The sequence below is a fragment of the Pseudorca crassidens genome, chromosome 4 (assembly GCF_039906515.1).
Source record: "Pseudorca crassidens isolate mPseCra1 chromosome 4, mPseCra1.hap1, whole genome shotgun sequence".
In the NCBI taxonomy this organism is placed as follows: Eukaryota; Metazoa; Chordata; class Mammalia; order Artiodactyla; family Delphinidae; genus Pseudorca; species Pseudorca crassidens.
Genome location: NC_090299.1, coordinates 72,177,316 through 72,203,184, shown reverse-complemented (window position 1 = coordinate 72,203,184; position 25,869 = coordinate 72,177,316). Strand labels below are relative to the sequence as shown.

Here is a 25,869-nt window from a genome sequence, read left to right as displayed (position 1 = left end):
AAGGCTCTAGGAATGACCTTTTGTCATCAGAAGTCTGGGAATACTAGAGCTTCTGAGAATTAGTCCTCTATGTACTTTTGTACTTTGAAAACGTACTTGATAAGTGAAATAGCCGTTTTTGAATATAGACTTAAAACTGTAGTTTTAGCAACAATATTCACCTCTCCTGTCGTATATTTTAATTCATGGTTTATAATCAGTGACTGTTTCTCTGTGTACTTAGAAATCCTTACATGTTATTTCGGGCCTTTCTCCACTTTGTACAGACTTGAAAGAGATCCTGCCTGCCTTAGGATGCAGAACTGGGGGAGGAGGTTTATGTTTCTGGGCCTTGGTTTTTTTCATCTGTGGAATGGAGCTGATCTCCAAGACCCCTTCCTGGTCTCTGTTTTTGGTTTAGGCTCCTGCATATTATACAGTGTTCTCATTGGTTTTCTTTTTTTTTAACACCTTCATTGGAGTATAATTGCTTTACAATGTTGTGTTAGTTTCTGCTGTATAACAAAGTGAATCAGCTATATGTAGGCATATATCCCCATATCTCCTCCCTCTTGTGTCTCCCTCCCACCCTCCCTATCCCACCCCTCTAGGTGGTCACAAAGCAGGGAGCTGATCTCCCTATGTGATGCAGCTGCTTCCCACTAGCTATCTATTTGACATTTGATAGTGTATATATGTCATTGCTACTCTCTCACTTCGTCCCAGCCTACCCTTCCCCCTCCCCGTGTCCTCCGGTCCATTCTCTACATCTGCGTCTTTATTCCTGTCCCACCCCTAGGTTCATCAGAACCATTTTTTTTTTTTTTTTAGATTCCATATATATGTGTTAGCATACGGTATTTGTTTTTCTCTTTCTGAATTCCTTCACTCTGTATGACAGACTCTAGGTCCATCCACCTCACTACAAATAACTCAATTTCGTTTCTTTTTATGGCTGAGTAATATTCCATTGTATGTATGTGCCACATCTTCTTTATCCATTCATCTGTCAGTGGACACTTAGGTTGCTTCCATGTCCTGGCTGTTGTAAATAGTGCTGCAATGAACATTGTGGTACATGACTCTTTTTGAATTATGGTTTTCTCAGGATATATGCCCAGTAGTGGGATGGCTGGGTCATATGGTAGTTCTACTTTTAGTTTTTTAAGGAACCTCCATACTCTTCTCCAAAGTGGCTGTATCAATTTACATTCCCACCAACAGTGCAAGAGGGTTCCCTTTTCTTCACACCCTCTCCAGCATTTATTGTTGGTAGATTTTTTGATGATGGCCATCCTGACCGGTGTGAGGTGATACTCTCATTGCCATCATTCTGATTATATCCTCCTGGGCAAGAATCTGTCTTCTTCCCCCCTCCCCAGAAGGAAGGCATTCTAACATGTTTTCCTATAAACTGCATTTAAAATTGCTTTAAAAGAAATGCCTTTCTATACCCATCTTATACATTTATGACTCATCCTTCACAAGTTGTTGTTATTGTTGGTTTTGTGTTTTTGTAGCGCCCCTTGGCAGTCACACAGTTGCTTTCAGAAGTGCTGTGAAGAGTTAGCATTACAGTCTTCTTGTTGGAACTTGTCCCAGCCCAGATTCTATTTTTAATAAAGTGTGGTGCATTGTTTTCAAAGGTTACCAAATTTTTTACTGACGAGAATGAGAACTGTGTTTGTGATTTACTGCTCTAGATTAGTTTTTTGTTCAGCATCTGGTCAGTTATTCTCAGTGCCTCCCGTTTGCCTTATGTGTCACAGTGCTTGGTGCTCGCGGTAGGACTGCAGGCTCTTGGGTTTGCAGCACACCTTGCAGTTTACATAGTGCTGATAATGTTCCACGTCTTGTTTGATTCTCTCTGTCCCCTGAGCCACAGGCAGGCCGAATATCCCACCTCTCAGCCAGGAAACTAAGGCCAAGAGAGGGGAAAGCAAATTCACACCGGCGGGGAAAATGGCCTCGTAAAGCTCTGAGCTGTGTGCCGTGGGCCTTCGACAGCTGGTCTGCAGGGTATTAGTTTGCTGACTTTCTCTGACATTTTTTATGACAAAAATAATACACGCTGATGGTAAAAACTTTGCACAGTTGAGAAAACAAAAAGCCCCCGGTGGCCTGTCATCTGCCAGCCCCGCTTCCTGGACGCTGGTGACAAGTGTTAATAATTTCTCAAGTATTCGTTCTGGAATTTCCATTAGAATGTAGGTGTTGAAGGCAGGCCCGAGCCGCTCTGTCCCTTTGGGTCCCTCAGAAGTAGAGTCGCGCTGGACACGAAAAGGGCTCAGCGTCTGCTGCTTGAAAGGAGGACATTTCCAGTAATTGTCCTGTACACACACTTACTCTCTCACACGTTTTTATTGATACTTATCGCTGTATCTTGGACAAATTTTCATAGCCATACCTATAGAGTAGCTTTACTTTTTTAAGTAGCTACATGGTATTCCATCCTGTTTATTACTGTAATTATTTGACCAGTTATTTCTAACGTTTTCCTCTTGCAAACCTTGCCGGGGGGGACCGTCCGAGATGTTGCCTGCTGCTCGTTCCTTCAGTATCCTTTTTCCATCTCTAATTTTGGCTGGTAATAGAGCCCATTTGCCAGGCTCCCCTGGCAGCTAGGTGTGGCCGTGTGGCTGGGTGAGATTCTGGCCACTGGGATCATGAGCAAAAGTGATGTATGCGACTTCCAGGAACATTCTTGGAAGAGAAGGCGCAGTCTCTCCCCGTCTTGTCTGCTTCCCCCTGGCGGAGGTTGTTTGATGATAGGGGCCGGAGTGACCATGTTGGTTCCCAAGATACATTCTTGAGGATGACAGAACAACAAGATAAAAGGAGCCCGAGTCCCCGGCCCTGCAGAGCTGCCGCGTCAGGCCTGTGCTGCTTCCTCTTGAAGTAAACTTCCGTCTTGTTTAAGCCAGGCCTGGATTATTTTGGTCCTTGCTATAGTCTCTGTATCTTTTCTACCTGTGTGAGTATAGATGTGGAACAAATTGCTTAAAGAAGAATTGCAGGATTGAAGGATGTGCTCATTTAAAATTTCGATTTATACTGTCTAGTTGATCTTTAAGCTCCCACCATCTCTCATGAAACGTTCCCCATCATGTGTGTGTCCTTTTATCATACAGAGATTTACATGGAACGTAGAGAACTCCAAAATCTGTTAAAGATGCACAAAAATTCACGTAACCAATGGAAAATGCTAGCATGTGAAGCAAGAGGTTGGTTCCAAATGTCAGTATCAGTGACGTTCTGTATCCATGGGAAGGAATTCCTAGGGTGTATATTTATAAAAGGGAAGGGAGAATGGGGAAATGGAAGAGGGCACCATGTAGGCCTCACTGAACAGTAGATCGGGAGAGCTCACACACCTGTGTCCAAATGATCATGGACGTGGAAGCAACTTGCACGGCCCTAACCATCCCCATCTATGCACGCATGCATCCATCTATCCAACCAACCATCCACTCATTCGTCCATCCATCCATCCACCCACCCACCCAGCAGGCCCGCGCCTAATCTGTGCTAGCCACTGGGAGTGCAGTATTAAGCAGGTCAGACATAAGTCATTGCTCCTGTGAGACATGTAGTTGAGGGGATAGGAAACATATTAATAATTACATAAATAAGAATTGGAGTAAACACTGTAAGGGAGACAGTATGCTATGAGTGGAGAGTGGAGGTTGTTGGGGGAGGGGTATGTTAGTTTCCTGTTGCTGCTGTAAAATAGGACCACAGACTTAGCAGCTTAAAATGACAGGAATTTATTCCCTTCGAGCTCTGGAGGTCAGAACTCCTAAAATCAAGGTGTCGCAGGGCTGCACAGCTTCTGGAGGCTCTAGGAGAGCCTTTTCCACTTTCTAGGGCCTGCCTGCAGTCCTTGGCTCTGGGCCCCTTCCATCGTCAAGGCCGGCAGTGTAGCATCTTCCGGTCTCTCTGTGAACTGTGCTTCTGTCGTCACATCTCCTCGCTGACTCTGATACTCCTGCCTCTTTCTCATGAGGACCCTTGATGACACTGGGCCCATTGAGGTCATCCAGGATAACTGCACCCCCCCCCCACCTCAAGATTGTTAAATCAGTCATACCTGCAGAGTCCCTTTTGCCACATAAGTTAACATATTCACAGGTTCCAGGGATTAGGGTGGGGACATCTTTGAGGGGCCATTATTCTGTCCGTTACAGAGACTACCTGAATCTAGGGGTGGCCGGTAAAGAACTCCCTGAGAAGGATGATAGGGTACAGCCAGGTGAAGAAGCAGGGGAAGAGCATTCAGGTGATGGATGGGAGGGAACTTGAGGTACTTGAGGACCAGAACAAAGGCCATCCTAGCAGGCCAAGTGTATGAGAGAATGGGTGGCAGGTGACATTGGAGACAGCAGTAGAAGTCACTGGAGCATTTTAAAGCAGATTTGTATTTAGAAAGAGCAGTTTTGCTGCCATGTTGATGGTGGGGTTAGAGGTGAGCAAGGTGGGTGTCGGAGGCCATTTAGGAGGCTGTTGTAATTCAGATGAGAGATGCTGGTGGCCTGGTCCCACTGGTGGCAGGAGGTTCAAGAGAAGCGAAGGGATTTGAGAGATTTAAGGAGAGTGAATCGGTCAGTAGTGTGCTGTGGTGGATGGCCGTCGAGTGTGGAGAAGGACGTTAGGCGTGGCCCTCAGGTTTCTAGCAGGAGCCAGGTGGAAGGTGGCATCGTCATGGACAAGTGGGGAAACACCAGGAAGAGACTGGATTTGAGGGGAAGGAGAAGTGAAAGCTCTAGTTTCGGGGTAGAGTGATTTTGAGGGCCTGTGAGACAAGCAAGTGGAACTGTGTCTTCACCCCGCCTGAATGGGCTCAGAAGTGAGCTTTCTGGGATGAAGGGGAAGCGTTGGAAATGGTTGGCACGTAGCTGCTGATTGAAGCCTGGTTGTTGCCTGGACCCTACAGAAAGAGGCATGGAGGGAGGGAAGAGGGCCTTAGACAGCACCTGGAGAAAGCCAACAGCTAAGTGTGTCTTCCTGAGTTGACCATGTGTGGAGCTCATCAGGGGTAGAATCCAGAAGGGAATATTTTCAGGAGAGATGGGGAGGTGAGGAAATAGAGACAGGTCTTAGCGAGTATTATGGAAAACTTCAGACATATTGTATTAGTCTATTGCTGCTGTAACAAGTTACCGTGAACTTAGCAGCTTAGACAGCACAAGTATATTACCTTATAGCCTGGAGGTCACAAGTCTGAACTAGCCCCACCCGGGCTAAAATGAAGGCAGTGTGCGGCTGTGTTCTTCCTGGAGGCTCTAGCGGAAACTGTTTTATTTTTCTTGCCTTTTAAGCTTCTAGAGACTGCCTGGTTCCTTGGCTCCTGGCCCCTTCCTCTGCCTACAGAGTCAGCGAAGGCAAGTTGAGTCCTTCACACATCATAGCGGTCCGGTCTGTTGTTCTGATCTGTCTCCCGCTTCTAAAGATGCTTGTGATTACGTTGGGCCCAACTGGATAATCCAGGGCAGTCCCCCTATTTTAAGGTCAAATTAAGTCCTGATTGGCAAATTAAGCCCTTTTACAATCTAAATTTACCTTTGCCATGTAGGGTGACGTCATCACAAGTTCTGGGGATGAAGACCTGGCATCTTTGGGAGACCATTACTCTGCCTGTAAGCATATATGTAAAAGTATAAATGGAATAGTATAATAAGCCCCGCACACCCACCTCCCACTTCTCCCCACTGGATTATTTGAAATAAATCTTAGAAATCATCTGATTCATTTGTAAATGTGTCAGAATAGACAATTGTTTAAAGAAGTTTAGCTATGAAGGGGAGGTGAGAAAGGGGGTGGGGACTGGGAGAGGTGGGAAGAAGACGTGTATGTGTATTTTTAACATGAGAGACAAGGAGGCATGTTAAATTCTGCCGGGCAGGATCTAATAGTGCGGGAGCAATTGACCTGCACGAGAGCGAGGTCTCCATCATTGGGAGAGGTAGGCGCACAGGTTTGAAGGTTTGAGAGTGTGAAATTAAGAGAGTTCTTCTCTGCTGGTTTAATGTTTTTCTTTTTCTTCATTTTCCTGTTGAGTGGGAAGCCAGTGAGAGGGGCAGAGAGGTATATAGTTTTGAGGCGCTTGGGGAAATTTGGAAAAGGTCGCTGTGGAGTGGAGAATGAGTGCCTCAGAGAAAGGGTCTTGGAAGGTGGGGACGTGGGCCGCTTGAATTTGGTGAGTTCGAGCGAATGCAATCAGCCTGAGGTGCAACTTCTCCCCCCTAGCGCTGCACATCTGTCTGGGCGTATGTTCAGAGAAGGTGAATAATTTGGTTCCCATTGGGTGGGTTTTTTGCCAGGTGGTGTGAGCAAAGCATAAGGTGGGGGGTGTTTATAAGAGCCACTGACATCATGATCCATGGACTCTAAGCTGAATGAGAAAGGAGAGGAGTGACGGGTCCTGGCGGGTGTACGAGTGGCTGTGATGGGTTGAGCCGACAGACAGAGTCCAGCCTGGCTGGGTTTTGGGGTGGTGACCAGGTCCGGGGTGCGTCTTTGGGAGTGGGTAGCTGGAGTGGAGTGAAATAAAAGACAGCTAGAAAAGAGGGCATGAGTTGCTGAGAGAGCAGGGTATGGGAAGGCACCGCCACGTGGATCCTGAAGCCACCCAGCACGATGGCAGGAGACAGGGTGTAAAGGTAGGTCGTCGGGGCATGGAGGGGTCAGGCGAGACGAGGAGAAGGGAAGGGGTTCGTACGGTGCCGGGAGGCACGGGCTGCACAGGGTGGATGTTTTGACGAGATGGGTGACGGTGCAGGGGTCTGGAAGCGATGCTGGGGATCAGAGCGCGGTTGACCTCCCCTCCTGACCCTTCCAGACCGTGTGTGTGCGGGGGCTGTGAGAGGGGGTGAGCAGGCCTGACCGGAGGGAGGGCCAGGTTTCGCTGACGACACGGCTAGCTCACTTTCTTCTCCCCCAAGCTGTGCTGTGGGTGCTCCTGGCCTGCTACCTCCATGGTATTATCATATTATTATAAGAATTCTTATTATATTATTCCTCCCACCCAGGTATTCTTCCCCTGGGTCACCGTACTTAGCCTGAGTCACAGCCAGCCGCCCCCCACCAGCTCCCTCTCCAGTGGGAAAATATTAAGAGAGAAAAAAGCACTCCATCCAAGAATTCCCGAATAACAGAAGTCAGGGATCGAATCCTTAGATTTAATGAGATCTGTCTCCATGTGCTCTACTTTTATATCTGACATTCCTCCTGGGCTCTAAGCCATATATTCTAATGTTGTTTCAAAAATGGCTGTGGGTATATTTAATACACATTATTTACATCGATTGATGATTGAGATGTAGCTTTATTGAAAACTTTTAGTGAGTTTTGTCTATACCATAAAATCCTGCTTTCATATAAGTATTATTTAAAAAATTCAGCCTGTATGTGGAGTCACATTACTGTGAAGGCAATGAAACCCTGCCTCCCCCGCCCGCCCCCATGAAAAGATAGTGAAACTGTTGTGTGCAAAGATGACCGCTAAACTCAAGGTCTCCGATGACGGTAGAGGAGTTTAGATTGGTGGAGCAGTATCAGGGACCTAGAAAACAAGTGGAAACAAAGGATAGTATGATAAGGGGATGGAATGTACTATTTCTGCTGAGGTCGTGTTTGCTTAGAATTGAGTTATTCTGCATTTCATGTTTGCTTGTTGACACGTGACCGTGTTAACTGGTTCTCAGCCCACCTTTTGGCCATTTCTTTCTGGGATGGGAGATTCTAGTTATATGAGCCCAGAATAAGTAGCAGCAGCAGATTTAGTTTTTACAAAACGTAACAGTCTCTTTTTAAAATACCTGTCTCCCAGATCTCTGAGATTCTGTGAGCTGTGAGTCTTCCGTGATAGCCTGAGGACGTGAGAAGCTGTAGGATGATGTTAGAGCCACGGGTATACGTGGGGCCTGTGGTCCTACCCACCCCCTAACTACTCACCTGATTGGACTGAACTTTGGTCGCTCTTCCTAATCCCAGCAGACCCCTCCAGGCCTTGCGGGGGGTGGGGTGGGGCGCAGTGATAATCAGTGTGCTTTTGCCAATGACCCCTTGGCCCTTAGCGGGGCTCAGTAAATGGTTTTGTCATAGGATTGCTCTGCATAGCCTTTGGTTAAGACCGTGAGCTCCCGAGTCTGACTCCTGGGTTCAAGTCCTAGCTCTGCCACTTACTGCCTGTGGTCTTTGGGCAGGTTCTTAACCATTCGAAGCCTTAAGTTCCTGTCTGTTAAATGGGGATTATGATAGTAAGTACTTACCTAATGGGATGTTGTGAGAATAAATAGTGCAGTTCCTGGCATATATAGTGGGAGTACCCAGGAACTTATTGTCATCGTGTTGGAGTGTTGAACTTGAGTACACATGGCTCACCAATTTGATGCATTTGGGAACTGTTAGGTTTTAAATTGTATTTCTCCATTATTTACAATATTCCTTGGACATTTCACTTTCTCAGTAAGGCCCCCCCGACCACCCTATTTAAGCGGCAATGATCTACCCTCCACTCCTTCCCCCTCCGTGCCTCCCCTTCACCCCCTGCTCCCCAGAGTCCCCACCCTCATTTCCTGCCTTGTTTTTCTTCACTGCACTTGTCACCTTCTGATGTACTGTCCAGTGTACTTGCCTCTTCTTTCAGCCTGTCTTTGTCCCCTGTTCTGTTGTCAGAGCCTAGAATAGTACCTGGCACATAGTGGGTGTACGGTAGATAAATCTTTATCAGGATGATACTGTTGACTTTGAAAGTGGTGGTACGATTCTATACACCAGTAGTATAAAAGCTACTGCAGCTGCCTGAGCTCAGAATGTTTCATTCGGAAGTTCTGACTGATGATTTGCTGATTTGCCTGTCCCAAACCTCCTTTCCTAATAGAGGAGAATTGAAGCCGGGTAGAACAGGTTTGAGGGGATGATGAAGTTGGATGAGGAGAGGAGTAGGCTGATGTCATTACCTCTTCGACGGTTTACTTCTGACACCTGTTCTTTCAGCGTGACCGTCACCAAACTCCAGGCCACCCGAGGAGATGCTGGTCTCGATAGTGGACTCTCTCAAGTATCATTTTGCTTTCTTGTCTATTCTACACACAACAGAACTTTTGTTATTTTTCTCTTTTAGGGCACCAATGCCTCTGCTCTGGAAAAAGACATTGGTCCAGAGCAGTTTCCAATCAATGAACACTACTTCGGATTGGTCAATGTAAGTATTTTAAAATGTACTATCTTAATCAAATGTTTTAGAGTTCTTGAAGCAACTCCATTCCCGTTTTCGTTATTATCAAGCTTTAAATAATCGTTCATACTCCTTGGTTACCATAAGTGGCAAATATTGGGGTGGGGGAAATTTAGTCCAGTTTTTGAAAGTATGAGCTGCCCCAGAAGAAAGTGTTTAATTAGTGCATTATCGGGTCAGATTCTCATTTTTTCCCCTGTGCTTTAGAAGATTTCTGCTGCACCCATAACTTTCACAGTGATATTATTAGCCTTTGTAGCAGTATCTGCTTTTGTATGTTCTCCCTTCACCATCTGGGTGGGCTCCTTGGTAGCTTTGTTTCAGTATGCATCAGTTCAACCAGAGCATCGAAAGCGTTTCCAGCTCATCACCAGTAGCGATTCAACAGCACAACTTGGTATTTGAAGCATGGGTGGGGAGTCAGGGGAAAACTGGGGCCAGTTTACCTCAAAATCCCTTGGCCTCATTTTGCTTGTGCTCAGCAATGGTCCCCTTGTAGATGGCCATACTTGCCAGGGCCTGTGTCCTAGACAAGTTGATTATGACCAAGTAGTGAGGCAGTATTGCCCACCACCCCCGTGAGCTTTCTTCCCCACCTGATCCTTTCTCTCTGGGGTGGAGGATTTAAGTGACATCCGGTGTTAACTCATAAGCACCTGGTTTTCTGGAACAACTGCTCTGAGTGTGGTCTGTCAGTTCAGGTGTGATAGGTGGTAATTTCTGCTGGGACCATCCTCTGAGTGAATGCCACCTGTGGGATAATGGAGTGGACATTGGCTTTGCGGTAGTACAGACCTAAGTCTGAATTCTGCCTATGCCGTTCACTAGCTGTGCGATCTTGGGCAAGTCACTTGGCCTCTCTGTGTCTCCATTTCCCCCTCTGTAAAATGGAGACCATAATGCTTTCTACCTCTTGGCCTATAATGAAGGATCCATGAGAGCTCCTATTGAAGGTACTGACATGAGACTGAGGCACATTTGTGGACACTCGGTCAATGTTAGTTCCTTTTCTTTCCCAGACATTGTCCACTGGCCCAGGGCCAAGTGTTACTAAAGGGTGTCTGGCTGAAGGTGAGGTACTGAGTAACAGCAAAGGATGGTAGGAGGAGGCTACAGTACTGGAATATAGGACATTGTGTTGATGAAATACTGACTCCTAATTTTAATGCAGTTTTTTTAGGCATAGTGCAAAGGCCTCTTGCTTAAGCTCTGTGAGGATAGTTATTCAAGTTGCTGGAATTCTACCTTGTGCAGGGAAAAGACAAGTGCAGACTATGGAGGAAAAAAGAACTAAGGCCATCTCCTAGTCTGTGGAAGCATTGTGAGACCTAAACTTATTAATAGTTTCATTTATGTTTGTTTCGAATGGTAATTCATGAAAGTTACAGCTTCTCTTTAAAAAGACGTTTGTCTCATTGCATAATTGTGTCAAAGTAGATTAAAATATATAAAAATAGGAAGTGTTCTATCTTAACATACGTAGAAATGTCACGTTAAGGATGGCGGTGCATCTGCCTTGCTCTTGGGCAGACAACACACAAGCCAACAACCAATCTTGAAATGCTCATGTTCTATTTTAATCTTACACAGCAGTTCGTAATCTGTTATTAATCTTCTGATTTCCTTAGTTTGTTTTCCTTTTCATTTTAACGTGCATGAAAAATTCTAAAGTGAATGTCTCAGCTATGTGTTCACCCGCAGAGTTGGTTATTATATAGTCAGTTGAAAACCAGGGAGATGATGACTTACTTTTTCCCTCGTTAATCATAATCTTGAGTATCCGTGGCTTTTGAGAGGTCATAGTATTACTCTGTGGGCCCTAATCAGATTGCAGGAGACCAGGAACTGGGTGGTACTGTTGTATTGAGACAATTGCTACTTTGGCGGAAATAAGATTGCTTTGGAGAAAGTGAGGAAATGTGGTCTGAAGCCAATGGCAGGCGTGCTGGAATCTTGAAAGAGAGAAACTAAAACAAGTCCCCATTCGGTGAAGACTGTTTTAGCTGAGCAAGTGGTTCCTAGTTCCTGGATTTCTTTCTGATTGAAATTTTTATTTTCCCTGTCATAGGATTTTTGATGTGTTGCCTTGTGACATCTTTTGTGTAGCCAGCTGCTTTTCTGCGTCTCCACATCATGTCGATTTTTTTCTTCTTCAGTGTCTCTCTCTTTTTTAAGCACCAGAAAGTTTCACTAGATTTTTTAAAATCAAGGCCGAGTGCTTCTTATCATCTTAGAGACTTTTAATGGGCTAGAGAGCTACCAGGCTTGCATATACTAGCATTCATTTCCCTGGTGATGTTCAGAGTGCCATACTTGGCTTCTACCACCGTGAGCAGGGCTGTGATACGCGGAATCTGGGCTGGTTCACGTGGAGGGTGGCCCTCTCCCTCTCCCCACCTGGTTCGGAGGTGGTGCAGCCCCGGACCCTGATTTGAACCATCCCTGTTGTCCTTTGGCAGTTCGGAAACACATGCTACTGTAACTCCGTGCTTCAGGCCTTGTACTTCTGCCGGCCCTTCCGGGAGAATGTGCTGGCATACAAGGCCCAGCAAAAAAAGAAGGAAAACTTGTTGACATGCCTGGCAGACCTTTTCCACAGCATCGCCACGCAGAAGAAGAAGGTTGGCGTGATCCCACCAAAGAAGTTCATTTCGAGGCTGAGAAAAGAAAATGGTGAGTAGCGTGGAGACGAATGGGTTTCAGGCTCTGAAATAAGGAGAATTGACAGTTCTGTATATCCTCAAAACGAAACCTTTTTTTTTTTTTTTAAATGGGAAAATAGTATGGCCAACTACTCAACTATCATTTGAAAAGATATTTCTCCTTTTCCACCCAGTATATAAAACAAAACTGAATTAAAGATATACTTAAAAATTCAAATTTATCATTCCATTTTGGAATGACCTTTTCTTTTTGCTCCACATTGGAAGGAGTTTTTTCTGGGTAGGATCATTGTAAGAGGAGAAATTGCCCAAGGCAGGACACTGATTGGAATACATAGGTTGATGCAATAATTGAATAAAATAGTACTATCTTATAAACTTGTCATAAGTGATTAAACTAAATGCAGATTGTCTAATCAGAGGCTCTGCTGTTTTAAAAATAATACCTTTGATTTTTGTTTGCCTAAGTTGAAGGATATCAAGCTGATATTTTTCTGTGATAAAAAATGTCCTGCTGTCACCTGATTTTCTTCTTTTTTTTCTATATTCTTTTTTTTGTGTGTGTGTGAGAAGCGGTGGTAGAGATGAGGTTATTCCAGAAGTTCTGCATGGGTAATTTTTATGACTATAGAAATATTTGATATGACAACTTGTGTTTAGCCTAGATTTCAGCCTTACTGCAACAGACTTGCACAGTTAATCAGATGTTTGTTTTATAAAGTCTCATTTAATTTGATTGCCATCTTTTGAAGTTGTTGTAGTTTATACACACCAGAATAGAAATAATCTGAGAAGGAAGCAGAGCCCTCCCAAGTCTCCTTGTGCACATGATTAATAATGAAGTTTCACAGCTGCATTCATCTCTTGATTGTTTGTCCTTATGGCAGGGAACAGGCTGCTGGAATCATTTGTATTTGGTTTCAGAACACTATCAGATAGATACATTCTCATATATATCCCTCATCTCCCTTATGTGTTTCATTTAAGCTGCTTCCAGGTTGGTCCAGGGTTTAATATGATCTTTGGGAAGAGACCCTGTTGCTCTGCATAAATTACGAAGTGAATAATTGATCATTGGTGGTCACATCATATTAAATACTGATACTTTATCAGGGAGTTTATCAAGTAATTCCTGTTCTTTTTCTTTTTCTTTTTTTTTTTTTGTAGAACAAATAAAAATGTTGGTAGCTTTTTATATATATGATGACTTCAGGAAGATATGGGAAATTTAGTTCTTGGTGGGTGGTAAAAAGTGGACGTGAACAAAAATTTTTTAAAAACTTATCCATTGAAGTTGCAAAATAGAGGTGAACGTGTTCCATGCGTGGCCACTCTTTCAATATAAAAATGGAGGTGTGGTTTGTAAAATTAGCATTTTCTTTGCTTTTCAATAGCCAGAGATTGAAATGCCGACCCTCTCCTTTCCAGATCTCTTTGATAACTACATGCAGCAGGATGCTCACGAATTTTTAAATTATTTGCTAAACACTATTGCGGACATCCTGCAGGAAGAGAAGAAACAGGAGAAACAAAATGGAAAATTAAAAAATGGCAACATGAACGAACCTGCGGAGAATAATAAACCAGAACTCACCTGGGTCCATGAGATTTTTCAGGGAACGCTCACCAATGAAACTCGATGCTTGAACTGTGAAACTGTAAGCATCAGGAGGGCTTTCATGTAGTTTGCTTGTGTGTAGTTGTACTAACTGTGTTGTGCGTGAGTGTAGTGTGGTATCGTAGCACCTAGCAGTTGTCTTCAGTATGTGCATACCGTTCTGTTCATGTGTATGAGCCTCAGATGCAAACTTTTGGAAGCATGTCTCCATCTAAGACGTCTCAGCTGGCTGAAGTAGAGTGATGAGGGAAAATCTCAAGAACTAGATTGCTGTGCCTCATGGACTAATTTTAGGGTCTACCAATTGGAAGTATTGAACTGGACCTCCACCGGTTATCTTGAAATGAACTTGGCCACAGGGAGGTCATGTGTGACTTAGAACAGACCACCTCCCCAACATAAAGGGAATCAGCTGTGTATGGTGAACTTGAAATCAGAAGACAGGCTTGACTTTTTTTTTTTTTTTTTTTTGGCTGCTTTGGGTCTTCGTTGCTGTGCGCGGGCTTTCTCTAGTTGCGGCGAGCGGGGACTACCCTTCCTTGTGTTGCGTGGGCTTCTCATTGTGGTGGCTTCTCTGTTGCGGAGCAGCACTAGGCGTGGGCTCAGTAGTTGCAACACACAGGCCCTAGAGCGCACGGGCTTCAGTAGTTGTGGCATGTGGGCTCAGTAGTTGCAGTGCACAGGCCCAGTAGTTGTGGCGCACGGGCTTAGTTGCTCCATGGCATGTGGCATCTTCCTGGACCAGGGCTCGAACCCGTGTCCCCTGCATCGGCAGGCGGATTCTTAACCACTGCGCCACCAGGGAAGCCCCCAGGCTTGGCTTCTGATTTTCTAGCAGTTAGCTGGGTGTATGGGACAAGTCCCTGACAGCACTGTTGCCAGGGCTGGGTTAGCTTATGTGTCTGGGTGAGTCTGGCACATGGTAGGTAGGCACTTAGTGTTAGTTGAATTTGAAGACATTTTCCAGGGTGTGATTCAGGATGTTGCCTTGGCTTTCTGTATTTGATTTAACTCTCTGAGTGGCCTCTTAATGTGGTAGTTAAAAGCCCAGCTTTAACTAAAAAAAAAAAAAAAAAAAAAAAGCTTTTTAAAGGCTTTAGGGCCAGGCTGCTCAGTTTGTATGCTGGCTCTGCCAGTCAGCAGCTGTGGGACCTTGTGCAAATTATTCACCCTCTCTGACCTCACCTCATCTGTAAATTGGGGATGATGAGAGTGCCTGTCTCGTAGGGTTGCTAGGAGGATTAAATGAGTTAGCTTTTGGAAAGCACTTAGAACCATGCTTGGCACATACCAACTGTGCAGTAAAAGCCAACTATTACTATTTATGATGACTACTAATAACATAGAAAGTATGGGTTCATCTGAGGTCTCAGAGTTTCTTAATAACGTCATATGAAAAATTCTGTAGGATTGTGCATCTTTCTGGGGAGAGAGACAGTAGTTGCATCAGATTCTGCCAAGGGACTGGCACCCAGAAATGGTTAAGAAATGTGGATTTAAGTGGGAGGCTCTTTGTTTTTTGGCAGTCTTCTATCCTTCTAAACAATTTTTGAAGCATTTGGAGCATTTGAAGCATTCTGGTTTGTTCCTTGTAGAAACAATTAGAAAACATAGCTAAGCAAAAAGAGACTAAAAGTTACCAGTAATCTCCCCACCCAGAGATGATAAATTTGTAACACTTTCTAAAAATTGTGATCACGTTAGCCCGGAGATAACCATTTTGAAATATATCCTGCCAAAACATTTTCTGCACATACTTATCTATCTAGAGATCTCTCCTCCTTCCCTTTCTCCTTCTGTTCCAGTAAAATTCAAATGCATACAGAAATAGAATAGTATAATACATCCCATATGTGTATGACTGAGGATCAATGATTGTTAACACGCTGGCCCATCTCAGTCATCTTTCCTTTCACGCCCCCTCCCACTTCACAGAACTGGTCTATTTTTAAGCAAGTCCCAGGTAACATCATTCCATTTGTAATTTCTTCATTACTTTGTTATATATCTCCAAAAGGTAAGAAATCTTTTTTAAAAAAACATTGGTACAATGCCATTATCACACCTAAAAAGAATTCCTTTAAATCATTGTTCACTCAGTGTTCGTTTCTCTGATTATGTCACTTTTTCTTTAAAGCAGCTGGTTAATTCAAATCAGTATCCAAACGTGGTCCACACATTGCATTTGGTCAGTATGTGTCTTAATCTATGAGTTACCACCCCTCCTTTTTTTCCCTCGTAGTTTAGTTGTTGAAGAAATCAGGTTGTTTGAAAGAATTTCCCACATTCTGGAAACATCCTGTGGTGTTTAACTTGTATTGTGAAATGGCAGTACGTTTCTACCATCCTATTCTTTGTTTCTATTCAACCCACCTATTTTATATTCTTTTTTTTTTTTTCCTCTTGCCTTTGTATCAATGAAACGTCTGTCTTCCTTCCTATTTTTTTTTTGTTGTTGTTGTTAGTTTTAAGTTCTTTTAGAGGTTACTCTAGAGACTACAATACACATCCTTAACTTGGTTTGTTTTTTTTCCACTTTCCCAGCAATGCTAGAACCTTTGGAACCCTTCATCTTCTTTTCCTTCTTTTGCATTATAGTTTTGTGATGAACTCCTGAGTTTTAACATTTTATGTGTTTTAATCCATTGCAGTTTTTTTATTCTTTTTTTTTTGTGGTACACGGGCCTCTCACTGTTGTGGCCTCTCCCGTTGTGGAGCACAGGCTCCGGACGCGCAGGCTCAGCGGCCATGGCTCACGGGCCCAGCCGCTCCGCGGCATGTGGGATCTTCCTGGACCGGGGCACGAACCCATGTCCCCTGCATCGGCAGGCGGACTCCCAACCACTGCGCCACCAGGGAAGCCCTTTTATTCTTTTTGATACTAAATTTATTTTTAGAGTAAATTCATGTCCTTTTTAAACATCAAAATTAGGGCTATATTGTACGTAGTATAATCTGCAGACTTGCAGTCTTTTTGCTTTCTTCCCTTCTTTTAATAAGGGAGTATCCCTTGGTACCATGCTCACCTTACCTCTTGTATCTATTCTGTCACCAGGTCCTGTCTTGTTGTGTCTCTTTAATCCTCTTCATCCCTCCTGCTCCCACCCTGGCTCAGGCCACCCATCACCACTTTCTCCTATTAATGTCTCATGCCCGTTTACTTTTTTAGAGCAGCCAGAAGAACCTAGAAGGGTAGAGGAACCCATCAGCTCGTGACTGGCCATCTCAACTAAGCTACAGCAGTAACTTCCTACTGGGTTTTCTTGCTTTTCTCTTGCCCTTTTCCATGTTACTCTCGTGCCCAAAGTAGAGTAGTGGCCTCCAGTTTCTTTATCTTCTTTGAGAGAGTATGTGTACGTTTTGATTTATCTGTTCTTTGAATGTTTGCTAGAACTCGAAACTTACCTGTGCATCCCTAAAATAAATAGCCGTTTGGATTTTTTTTGCTCTTTAGATGAATGGAATCATGCAGTGTGTATTCTTTAGTGTCCTGGGTTTTTTTTCGTTTTTTTTCTCACTATCCCATGTGAGATTTATTTGTGCTGTTGCATGAGGCTTAAGTTCATTCATTTTCGTTGTCATATAGTATTCCATTGCCTGAATATACCACAATTCATGAATCCATTTTACTGTTGGTGGGTATTTGGTTGTATCCAACTTGGGGCAACTATGAACAATGCTGCTCTGAACATTCTAATACATATACAATCTAGTGTACATAAATCTAGTTCCTCTAGGATATATACACAGAAGTAGATTTGTTAGGTCATAAGATGGGCTTACCATTAACCTCATTAGAAAATATCAAATTCCCCCAAGTGGTTGTACCATTTTATACCCCCAGTGCATGAGCATTCTTATTCTCCACGTTCTTGTCTATACCCACTATTCTCAGATGTCTCTTCACTTTGGTAGTATAGTGGCTGTTGTAGAGACAAGTATTCTTTTATTCAATAAATACTTTTTTTTTTCTTCCCACATCTGCTAAGTAAAGGTATAGACACTGAGGATGCAGTGAGAGCCTGGCCTTTCTGAAACTTTGAGCATGGAAGACAGACATTAATAACAGAGTGGATAATTCATTTTGTGGTTACAATTGCAAAGTTCCGTGAAGGAGTACAGAGTATTCTGTGAGCTTAGATACAGGAACCAGGACAATGGGGCATCACATCTCTACATTTAGCCGGGAAACCTGCCCCAGACTGTACAGCTGGTCTAATTCTTTTGGTTATCTTTGAAATTAACAGTTACTACATCCGTCTTGTGATTCTCTGTGTAGATTTTCAGAAAGACTCAGTCACATTTGTAGTTTCTTTTTTTGTCTGAGAACAGGTCAGTTGATCCCAACAAATGCAAAATTGCACCCGCAGATAATTGTATTGCAGAAGCTGTTACAGAGCCTGTTTTCTCGTGGAGGGTTACCACGGATCGGAAGCCTGTGCCCAAAGATTCCTCCAAAACTTTTGGATCACACCATAGAGTTTGTTTTAGCGGGATTCCAACCATTTATACTTCGTTTGTGGAAGAGAATGAGAGTGTGTGGGTGTGTCTTTGTGGAGGATGGTGCACTCTGAAAAACGTACATTTATTATCCCCTGAAATGATTACATTTGAGGCAGGAGTGCTTTCCACCTTCCCCGCTCTGGAGTTACTTGGATAATCACCTCCATTTTCTTAGATCCTTTAACTGGACGGGATCCTACGAGTCACCTAATCCTTCCTCTCCCAGTGCCCGAGTCCCTTCTGTGACGTCCTAGCCAGTTGGTCACCAGCATCTGCTGGATCCTGTCCAGAGATAGGGAACTCAATCTTCCCAGGCGATGCCTTCCATTTTTAGAAAGCTCTAATTGTTAGAAAGCCCTCTACTTTCTAAGAAAATGCATAGTCTGCGGGCTTTTTAGTTGTTACTGTAGAATGTTGAGAACTTAGTGTAAAAGAAGACCTAAGTTAAAAGTTTTCCTTCACAGGATGAGAAATATGGGGCCCCGTTTAAGTAACGTCCTCTGCCCAGGGCAAGCAGCCTTTACAGAGCGCTTCCGGCAGAATTGCCAAGACCATTAGTGAACACTCACAGTGGGATTGAACTGCACTAGATCTGGAGCAGCAAATTAGCCCCTGGGGGAGCCTCGCTGTAGGGGCGGCCTCAGCTGGTAGTTCCTCCAATTGTGCAAAACCCTTTGTGCCAGTCTTCGTGCTTTCAGACGATAATGTTTTTCTTTTTCTGGGTCTCACCCTTTGTAAACGTTGCCTGTGATTGCAGTGCAGATGTCAACTGAGGGGTTTACGGAGACAAACGGTTTCATTCTGCAGTAGACTTGGATCGACAGTTTTAAGGGGGTCATTCAGTGCTGACTGTCCCAGATAACCGTAACCAAGGCACTCCAGAACGGAGGCCTGGGGATTTTCCAGTCTAGCCTCAGTGTTCCCTTGGTTGGAGCTTAATTTTGTTGTTGTTGTTAATTCCCGCCCCCCGCCCCCACTTTCTCTTTCAACTGAGTTTTTGCTTTGCAGATCTGTGGTTCTCAGTGCTTTTCAGTGGCTTTAAGACTGAGAAGCCAAAAGGTTGTCTAAAGAGCTGCTTTGTGAAGTACCAATTGTATGCCCCTTCTTGTTTTGTTTGCAGAGGTTAAAATTGACTCAGTAGAGCTTCTGAGCCCTTCACAGAAGAGGAGTGGGGATGGGCGCTGTGGTCAGGTGGAGTCACTCGCTGAGGGGTGGTTCTGAGTCCCCAGGACTCAGGTGGGCTGTGGTTGCCACTCTTCCTGAGCCCAACAATTTGGCACCGACTCTGAGCCAGCACGTTTTCAGTCCCTGGCTGAGCAGCGTGGAGCTGCCACCTGGTCACCTTTTCTGCTAAGCCCAGCAAAGGCGGCTGGGGATTTAGAAGCACATTTGAATAGGATTTTAATTACTCAGGAACTTAGCAAAGCTCATGATTTTTTTTTTTTTTTTTAATTACTCAGGAACTGAGCAAAGCCCTGTATATTAATTTGTTCTATTAATTGGTTTGTAATGAATTAAAAACAAGAGCAAGTAGGGTCTCTTCCATCCTTTTAAAACTAGTTTTGGGGGAACTCCATGCCCAAAATCGGGGGAGAAGAAAGGAGAATAAGATGTAGCCTGTACCTGCCGAGAGTATCAGTCTTAGTGATACATATGTTTCCTTGGAGACAAGCTGTGTTTTCACTTAGACCAGAATGAGATCCTTGTGTGTGGGAATAAAATGGTTTTATTTTCTGGCAGCTTTCTGGGAAGAGATAAAAGGAAAAAAAAAAAAAATTGCTTGATCACTCATTGCTTTTGACTATGTCAGTCTGAGACAGGGGGAAAGAGAAAAGTCCAAATGGAAGGGTTTAGTGCCATGTTTTGATGTCACCGGTGGGGCCATCCACCTGAGCAGTGCTTTCTCTTAATTCTGGAAGCAGTTTGCACTGGGAATTGAGAAAGTTACAGTAACTTTCTCCAGTTCTTTAATTAGATTTGTACCTTTCTTCCCTCTCCCTGAAACAAGTACAGGGAAAGATTTGCATCTAAAGGGAGACAGTGTTTCTTTGTTTTCATCCCCCTTCAAGTACAGGACCTTGAGTAGAACTATCTAAATTATGTATGACTTCAGTTGGCTATAATCGTTTTATTATCTCTCAGAGAAAGGCCATTTAGGTTTAAAAAAAGTTTTACTAATTAAAAAATATAATACCTGTGAATTATTTTTTAAAAAACAGGCACAGGAATGTATAAAAAGAAAATCATTCATAATTCTTCCACCCAGATGCCATTATTGGCGTTTAGATATCTTTTCATTTGTTTAGTCTTTTGTTCAGTTATATATTCATTTATTTAGTAAATATTTATTGTGTACCTATTAAATACTGGAAATTGTTTTATGTACTAGAGATATAGCCGTTAAAACAAACAGAAAAGATAGTCCCTGCTCTTTTATTTACTAATATACACATTTAAAGCTATACATTTTCCTTTTAGCACTGTTTTAGCTGCATCTCTCAAATTTTGATACATTTTCTTTGTCATTAGTTCAAATTATTTTCTAATTTCTCTTGTGACTTTTTTTCTTTGACCCATGTATTACTTAGAAGTGTGTTGTTTAATTTTCAAATATTTAGTGTTTTCCTAGGTATCTTAATGTTTTCCAATTTCATTCTGTTTTGGTTAGGGAATATATTCTGTATGATTTCAGTCTTTTACAGTTTATCGTGACATGTTCTGTATCCTAACACACGGTCTATTTTGGTAAATGTACTTGAAAGCAGGGTCTCTCAACCTTAGAACTATTAACCTTTCGGATCAGATCATTGTTTTTTGTGGGGTGCTGCCCTGTGCATGTTTAGCAACATCTCTGGCTTCTACCTACTAGATTCCAGTAACATCCCCCAAAATGTGACAACAAAAATGTCTCTAGACATTGCCAAATATCCCCTGAAAGGCAGTTTCCCTTGTTAAGAACCACCGAGTTGAAAATAATTTATATTTTGTAGTTGTTGGGTATAGTATTCTATAGTTATCAGTAGGTCATGATGGTTGGTAGAGTTATTCAGATTGTCTGTGTTTTTCTTGATTTTTTCCCCCATAGTTTTATATTATTTGCTGAGAAAGTAGTGTTAAAATTTCTAACTATAATTGTGGGATTTGTCTTATTTCTCCCTCTAATTCTGTCAGTTTTTGCTTCATGATTTTTTTTTACTTTTTAAAAACAACTTTATTGAGGTGCAGTTTAATTACCATGAAATTCATCCATTCAGTGATTTTTTTTTGGGGGGGGTGATTTGCTAAGTTGTGTAACTATGACCAAAATCCAGGTTTTTTTGGGGGTGGGAGTCTTACAGCCATTTATTGCTTTTTTTTTTTTTTAACATCTTTATTGGAGTATAATTGCTTTACAATGTTGTGTTAGTTTCTGCTGTATAACAAAGTGAATCGGCTATATGTGTACATATCCCCTCCCCATATCCCCTCCCTCTTGCACCTCCCTCCCACCCTCCCTGCCCCACCCTTCTAGATGGTAACAAAGAACCAAGCTGATCTTCCTGTGCTATGCGGCTGCTTCCCACTAGCTATCTATTTTACATTTGGTAATGTATATACGTTAATGCTACTCTCTCACTTCGTCCCAGCTTACCCTTCCCCCTCCCTGTGTCCTCAAGTACATTCTCTATGTCTGTGTCTTTATTCCTGTCCTCCCCTAGGTTCATCAGAACCACTTTTTATTTTCAGATTCCATATATATGTGTTAGCATACGGTATTTGTTTCTCTTTCTGACTTCCTTCACTCTCTTCAGTCTGTATGACAGACTCTAGGTCCATCCACCTCACTATAAATAACTCAATTTCGTTTCATTTTATGGCTGAGTAATATTCCATTGTATATATGTGCCACATCTTCTTTATCCATTCATCTGTTGATGGACACTTAGGTTGCTTCCATGTCCTGGCTATTGTAAATAGAGCTGCAATGAACATTGTGGTACATGACTCCTTTTGAATTATGGTTTTCTCAGGGTATATGCCCAGTAGTGGGATTGCTGGGTCATATGCTAGTTCTATTTTTAGTTTTTTAAGGAACCTCCATACTGTTCTCCATAGTGGTTGTATCAGTTTACATTCCCACTAACAGTGCAAGAGGGTACCCTTTCCTTCACACCCTCTCCAGCATTTATTATTTGTAGATTTTTTGATGATGGCCATTCTGACTGGTGTGAGGTGATACCTCATTGTAGTTTTGATTTGCATTTCTGTAATGATTAATGATGTTGAGCATCCTTTCATGTGTTTGTTGGCAATCTGTATATCTTCACTGGAGAAATGTCTAGGTCTTCTGCCCATTTTTCAGTTGGGTTGTTTGGTTTTTTTTCTATTGAGCTGCATGAGCTGCTTGTATATTTTGGAGATTAATCCTTTGTCAGTTTCTTTGTTTGCAAATATTTTCTCCCATTCTGAGTGTTGTCTTTTGGTCTTGTTTATGGTTTCCTTTGCTGTGCAAAAGCTTTGAAGTTTCATTAGGTCCCATTTGTTTATTTTTGTTTTTATTTCCATTTCTCTAGGAGGTGGGTCAGAAAGGATCTTGCTGTGATTTATGTCAAAGAGTGTTCTTCCTATGTTTTCCTCTAAGAGTTTTATAGTGTCTGACCTTACATTTAGGTTTTTAATCCATTTTGAGTTTATTTTTGTGTATGGTGTTAGGAAGTGTTCTAATTTCATTCTTTTACATGTAGCTGTCGAGTTTTCCCAGCACCACTTATTGAAGAGGCTGTCTTTTCTCCATTGTATAGTCTTGCCTCCTTTATCAAAGATAAGGTGACCATATATGCGTGGGTTTATCTCTGGCCTTTCTAGCCTGTTCCATTGATTCGTATTTCTGCTTTTGTGCCCATAATCCAGTTTTAAAACATTTCCATCACACCAATAAGATCCTTTGTATTGGGCAGTTAATCTCTGTTGCAAGCCTTAGGCCACCGCTAAGCTACTTTCTGTCTTTAGATATTTGCCTTTTTTGGACATTTCATATATATGGAATCATACAAGATCTGGTCTTTTGTGTCTGATTTCTTTCACTTACATAACATTTTTGAGATTCATTTGTGTTGTAGCATGTGGTTCATTCCATTTTGTTGGTGAATACTGCTCCAGCTTCATATATTTTTGAGGCTCTGTTATGAGGGACTTCCATATTTTTGATTATGTTTTTCTAGTAAATTGACCCAAGTATTAGGAAATACCATTTTTATTTCTCATAATTTTGTCTAAAATCTATTTTCTTATATTAAATAGCCCACTATATATGTATATTAACTCTTTACATAGTATATTTTTTTCCATCCATTTTTTTTCAGCTTATCTGTTTCTTTATATTTAAAGTGTAGCTCTTGTGGGCAGTATGTAGCTGGTCTTGCTTTTTAAAAAAATTCAACTCAATTTCTGACTTTTACTTGAAAAGTTTATTACATTAGTGTTTATTATAATTATTGATATGGTTGGGTTTGAGGCTCCCATTTTATTATTTGTTTTCTGTTTATTCCCCCGGAGCTTTTTGTTTCTCTCTTCCTCCTTCTCTGCTTTTTAAATGTTTTTCCCTTTTCCGATTATTTGTGTGTGTGTATATTACATTGAACAATTCCATTTTAATTTTCCTCTTAGTATATCTTCGTACGTTGTTTTTTAGCGGCTGCTCTGGAGAGTACAGTATATTCTTCACTCTTCACGGTCCCCATCCAATTAATAATGTTCCATTTCGCGTAAAACATAGTTAACTTATAACTGTGTAGGTGCATATTCCTTCCACCCCTGACCTACCTTGTCCTTTACGCTATAGTTGCTACATCTATTACATTTACGTGTGTTATAACCCCCACAGGACCGTGTCATAATTCCCATTTTTGTTGCTCTTCACTTTTTCTTGAGGATCTGGATTTCCATCTGCTAGCTTTTCCCTTTGGTATAAAGAATTTCCTGTAACCTTTCTTGTAGTGCAAGTCTGTTAATAATGAATTCTGTTCACTTTTATCTTCATTCTTGAAGGATATATTTATGGGATGCAGGAATTCTGTTTTGATAGCTTTTTCTTTTAGCATAGTAAAGATGTTCTGTGTCTTCTGGCCTCTGTAATTTTTGATGAGAGGCCAGCTTCCAACAGAATCATTCTCTTGTAATGTGTCATTTAAAAAAAAAAAAGTTTATTTATTTATTTTTTAGCCGTGCCACGCAGCTTGTGGGATCTCAGTTCCCCGACCAGGGATTGAACCCAGGCCACGGCAGTGAAAGCCTGGAATTCCAAACACTAGGGCACCAGGGAGCTCGCTGTAATGTGTCATTTTTCTCTAGATGTTTTTAAGATTTGCTTTTTTACCTTTGGCTTTCAACAGTTTGACCTTGGCTGGCCTTCTTTGTATTTATCCTGCTTGGTGTTTGTTGAGTATCTTCAATTTATAAATGTATGTCTTTCACCAAATGTAGGGAATATTCAGCCATTATTTTTCAAATCATTTTTCTGCCCTATTCTCTCTCCTCCCTGTCTGGGACTCCAATTATGTGTATGATATCTAACAGGTTGATTGAGTATCTGTTAATTTTTATTTCAATCTTTCTTTTTTTTCCTTTATTCTTCTCCTTGGATAATTTCCATTGTTCTGTCTTCAAGTCCCCTGGTGTCTCCTCTGTCATCTCCAGTTCTCTGTTAAGTCCATCCAGTGTATTAAGTTTTTAGTTCTGGAATTTCCATTTGAGTCTTTTTTTGTTTGTTTCTATTTCTCTGCCGAGATGTCTTATTTTTTGGTTCACTGTGAATATATTTCACTTTATTGAAGATACTTATAAAAGCTTATTTAAAATCATTGTTTGTTACTTCCAACGTCTGGGTCATCCCAGGATTGGTCTCAGTTGCCTCCTTTTATTTTAAGAATATCTTCCATTTTCCTGGTTCTTCACATATTGTAAGTTTGGGTCATATCTGGGACATAGAGAATGTTCAGTTTGAGAGACTCTGGGTTCTGCTGTTTTTCTTCAGTTAGTTTTAGCAGGTAGTTATCTTGGTTGGACTCACTACAAACTGTTTCCTAGGCAGCAGTTTGACTCTTGGGTCATCCCTTTTGTAACCAGCCAGGTTGCTGTGAGTGTACTCTGTGCATGTGTGTGGCTCAGGGGTCAGCCAGAGATGTGGGTAGACAGAGTTGGGGATACTTTCTCAGATTCCTTCCCTTCTTCTCAGTGGACGTGGTTTCCCAGATTGGATTTTCTGGCTCCTAGACCAGAAAGACTGCATTTTCCCCCATGGATCCCACTAAAGGCTGTGAAACCATGAACTCATTTGTAGCTCTTTTCCTCCACGTGTGGACTCCCCATCTGCCTCCATTGCCTTCAGGTAGTTGCTGTTAGTTTATAGTTATTTGAGTTTATACTTTTCTGGAGGAGTGTTGGAAGGGCAGGATCTTAGTCATTACAGAACTTTTGAACTTTCACTTTAGTAAGGGGGAAATAGACAATAAATGAATAAAAATAAAATATACCTACAGACATACCTTGGAGATATTGTGGGTTTGGTTCCAGATCACTGCAATAAAGTGAATATCACAGTGAAGCGAGTCACACACATGTTTTGGTTTCCCAATACATATAAAAGTTATTTTTACACTATATTGTAGTCTATTAAGTGTGCAATAGTATTATGTCTAAAAAATGTACATACCTTAATTGAAAAATACTTAATGCTAAAAAATGATAACCATCATTGAAACCTTCAGTGAGTCATAGTAGTAACACCAAAGATCACTGATTACAGAGCACCGTAAAGCATAATAATAATGAAGAAGGTTTTAAATATTGTGAAAATTACCAAAATGTGACACAGAAACACGAAGTGAGCA

At 42.1% G+C, this 25,869-nt stretch overlaps 1 protein-coding gene across 2 annotated transcripts in view; it reads left to right on the top strand.

Annotated features, from left to right (window-relative positions):
* USP46 (ubiquitin specific peptidase 46) overlaps window positions 1–25,869 on the top strand; it is a 62,854-nt gene that overhangs the window by 16,923 nt on the left and 20,062 nt on the right. For both annotated transcript variants that reach the window (XM_067735950.1, XM_067735951.1), the window contains exons 2-4: window positions 9,104–9,184; window positions 11,677–11,890; window positions 13,309–13,538. In XM_067735950.1, coding sequence (XP_067592051.1) covers window positions 9,104–9,184; window positions 11,677–11,890; window positions 13,309–13,538 — 525 coding nt within the window. The remainder of the gene's footprint in view (window positions 1–9,103; window positions 9,185–11,676; window positions 11,891–13,308; window positions 13,539–25,869) is intronic.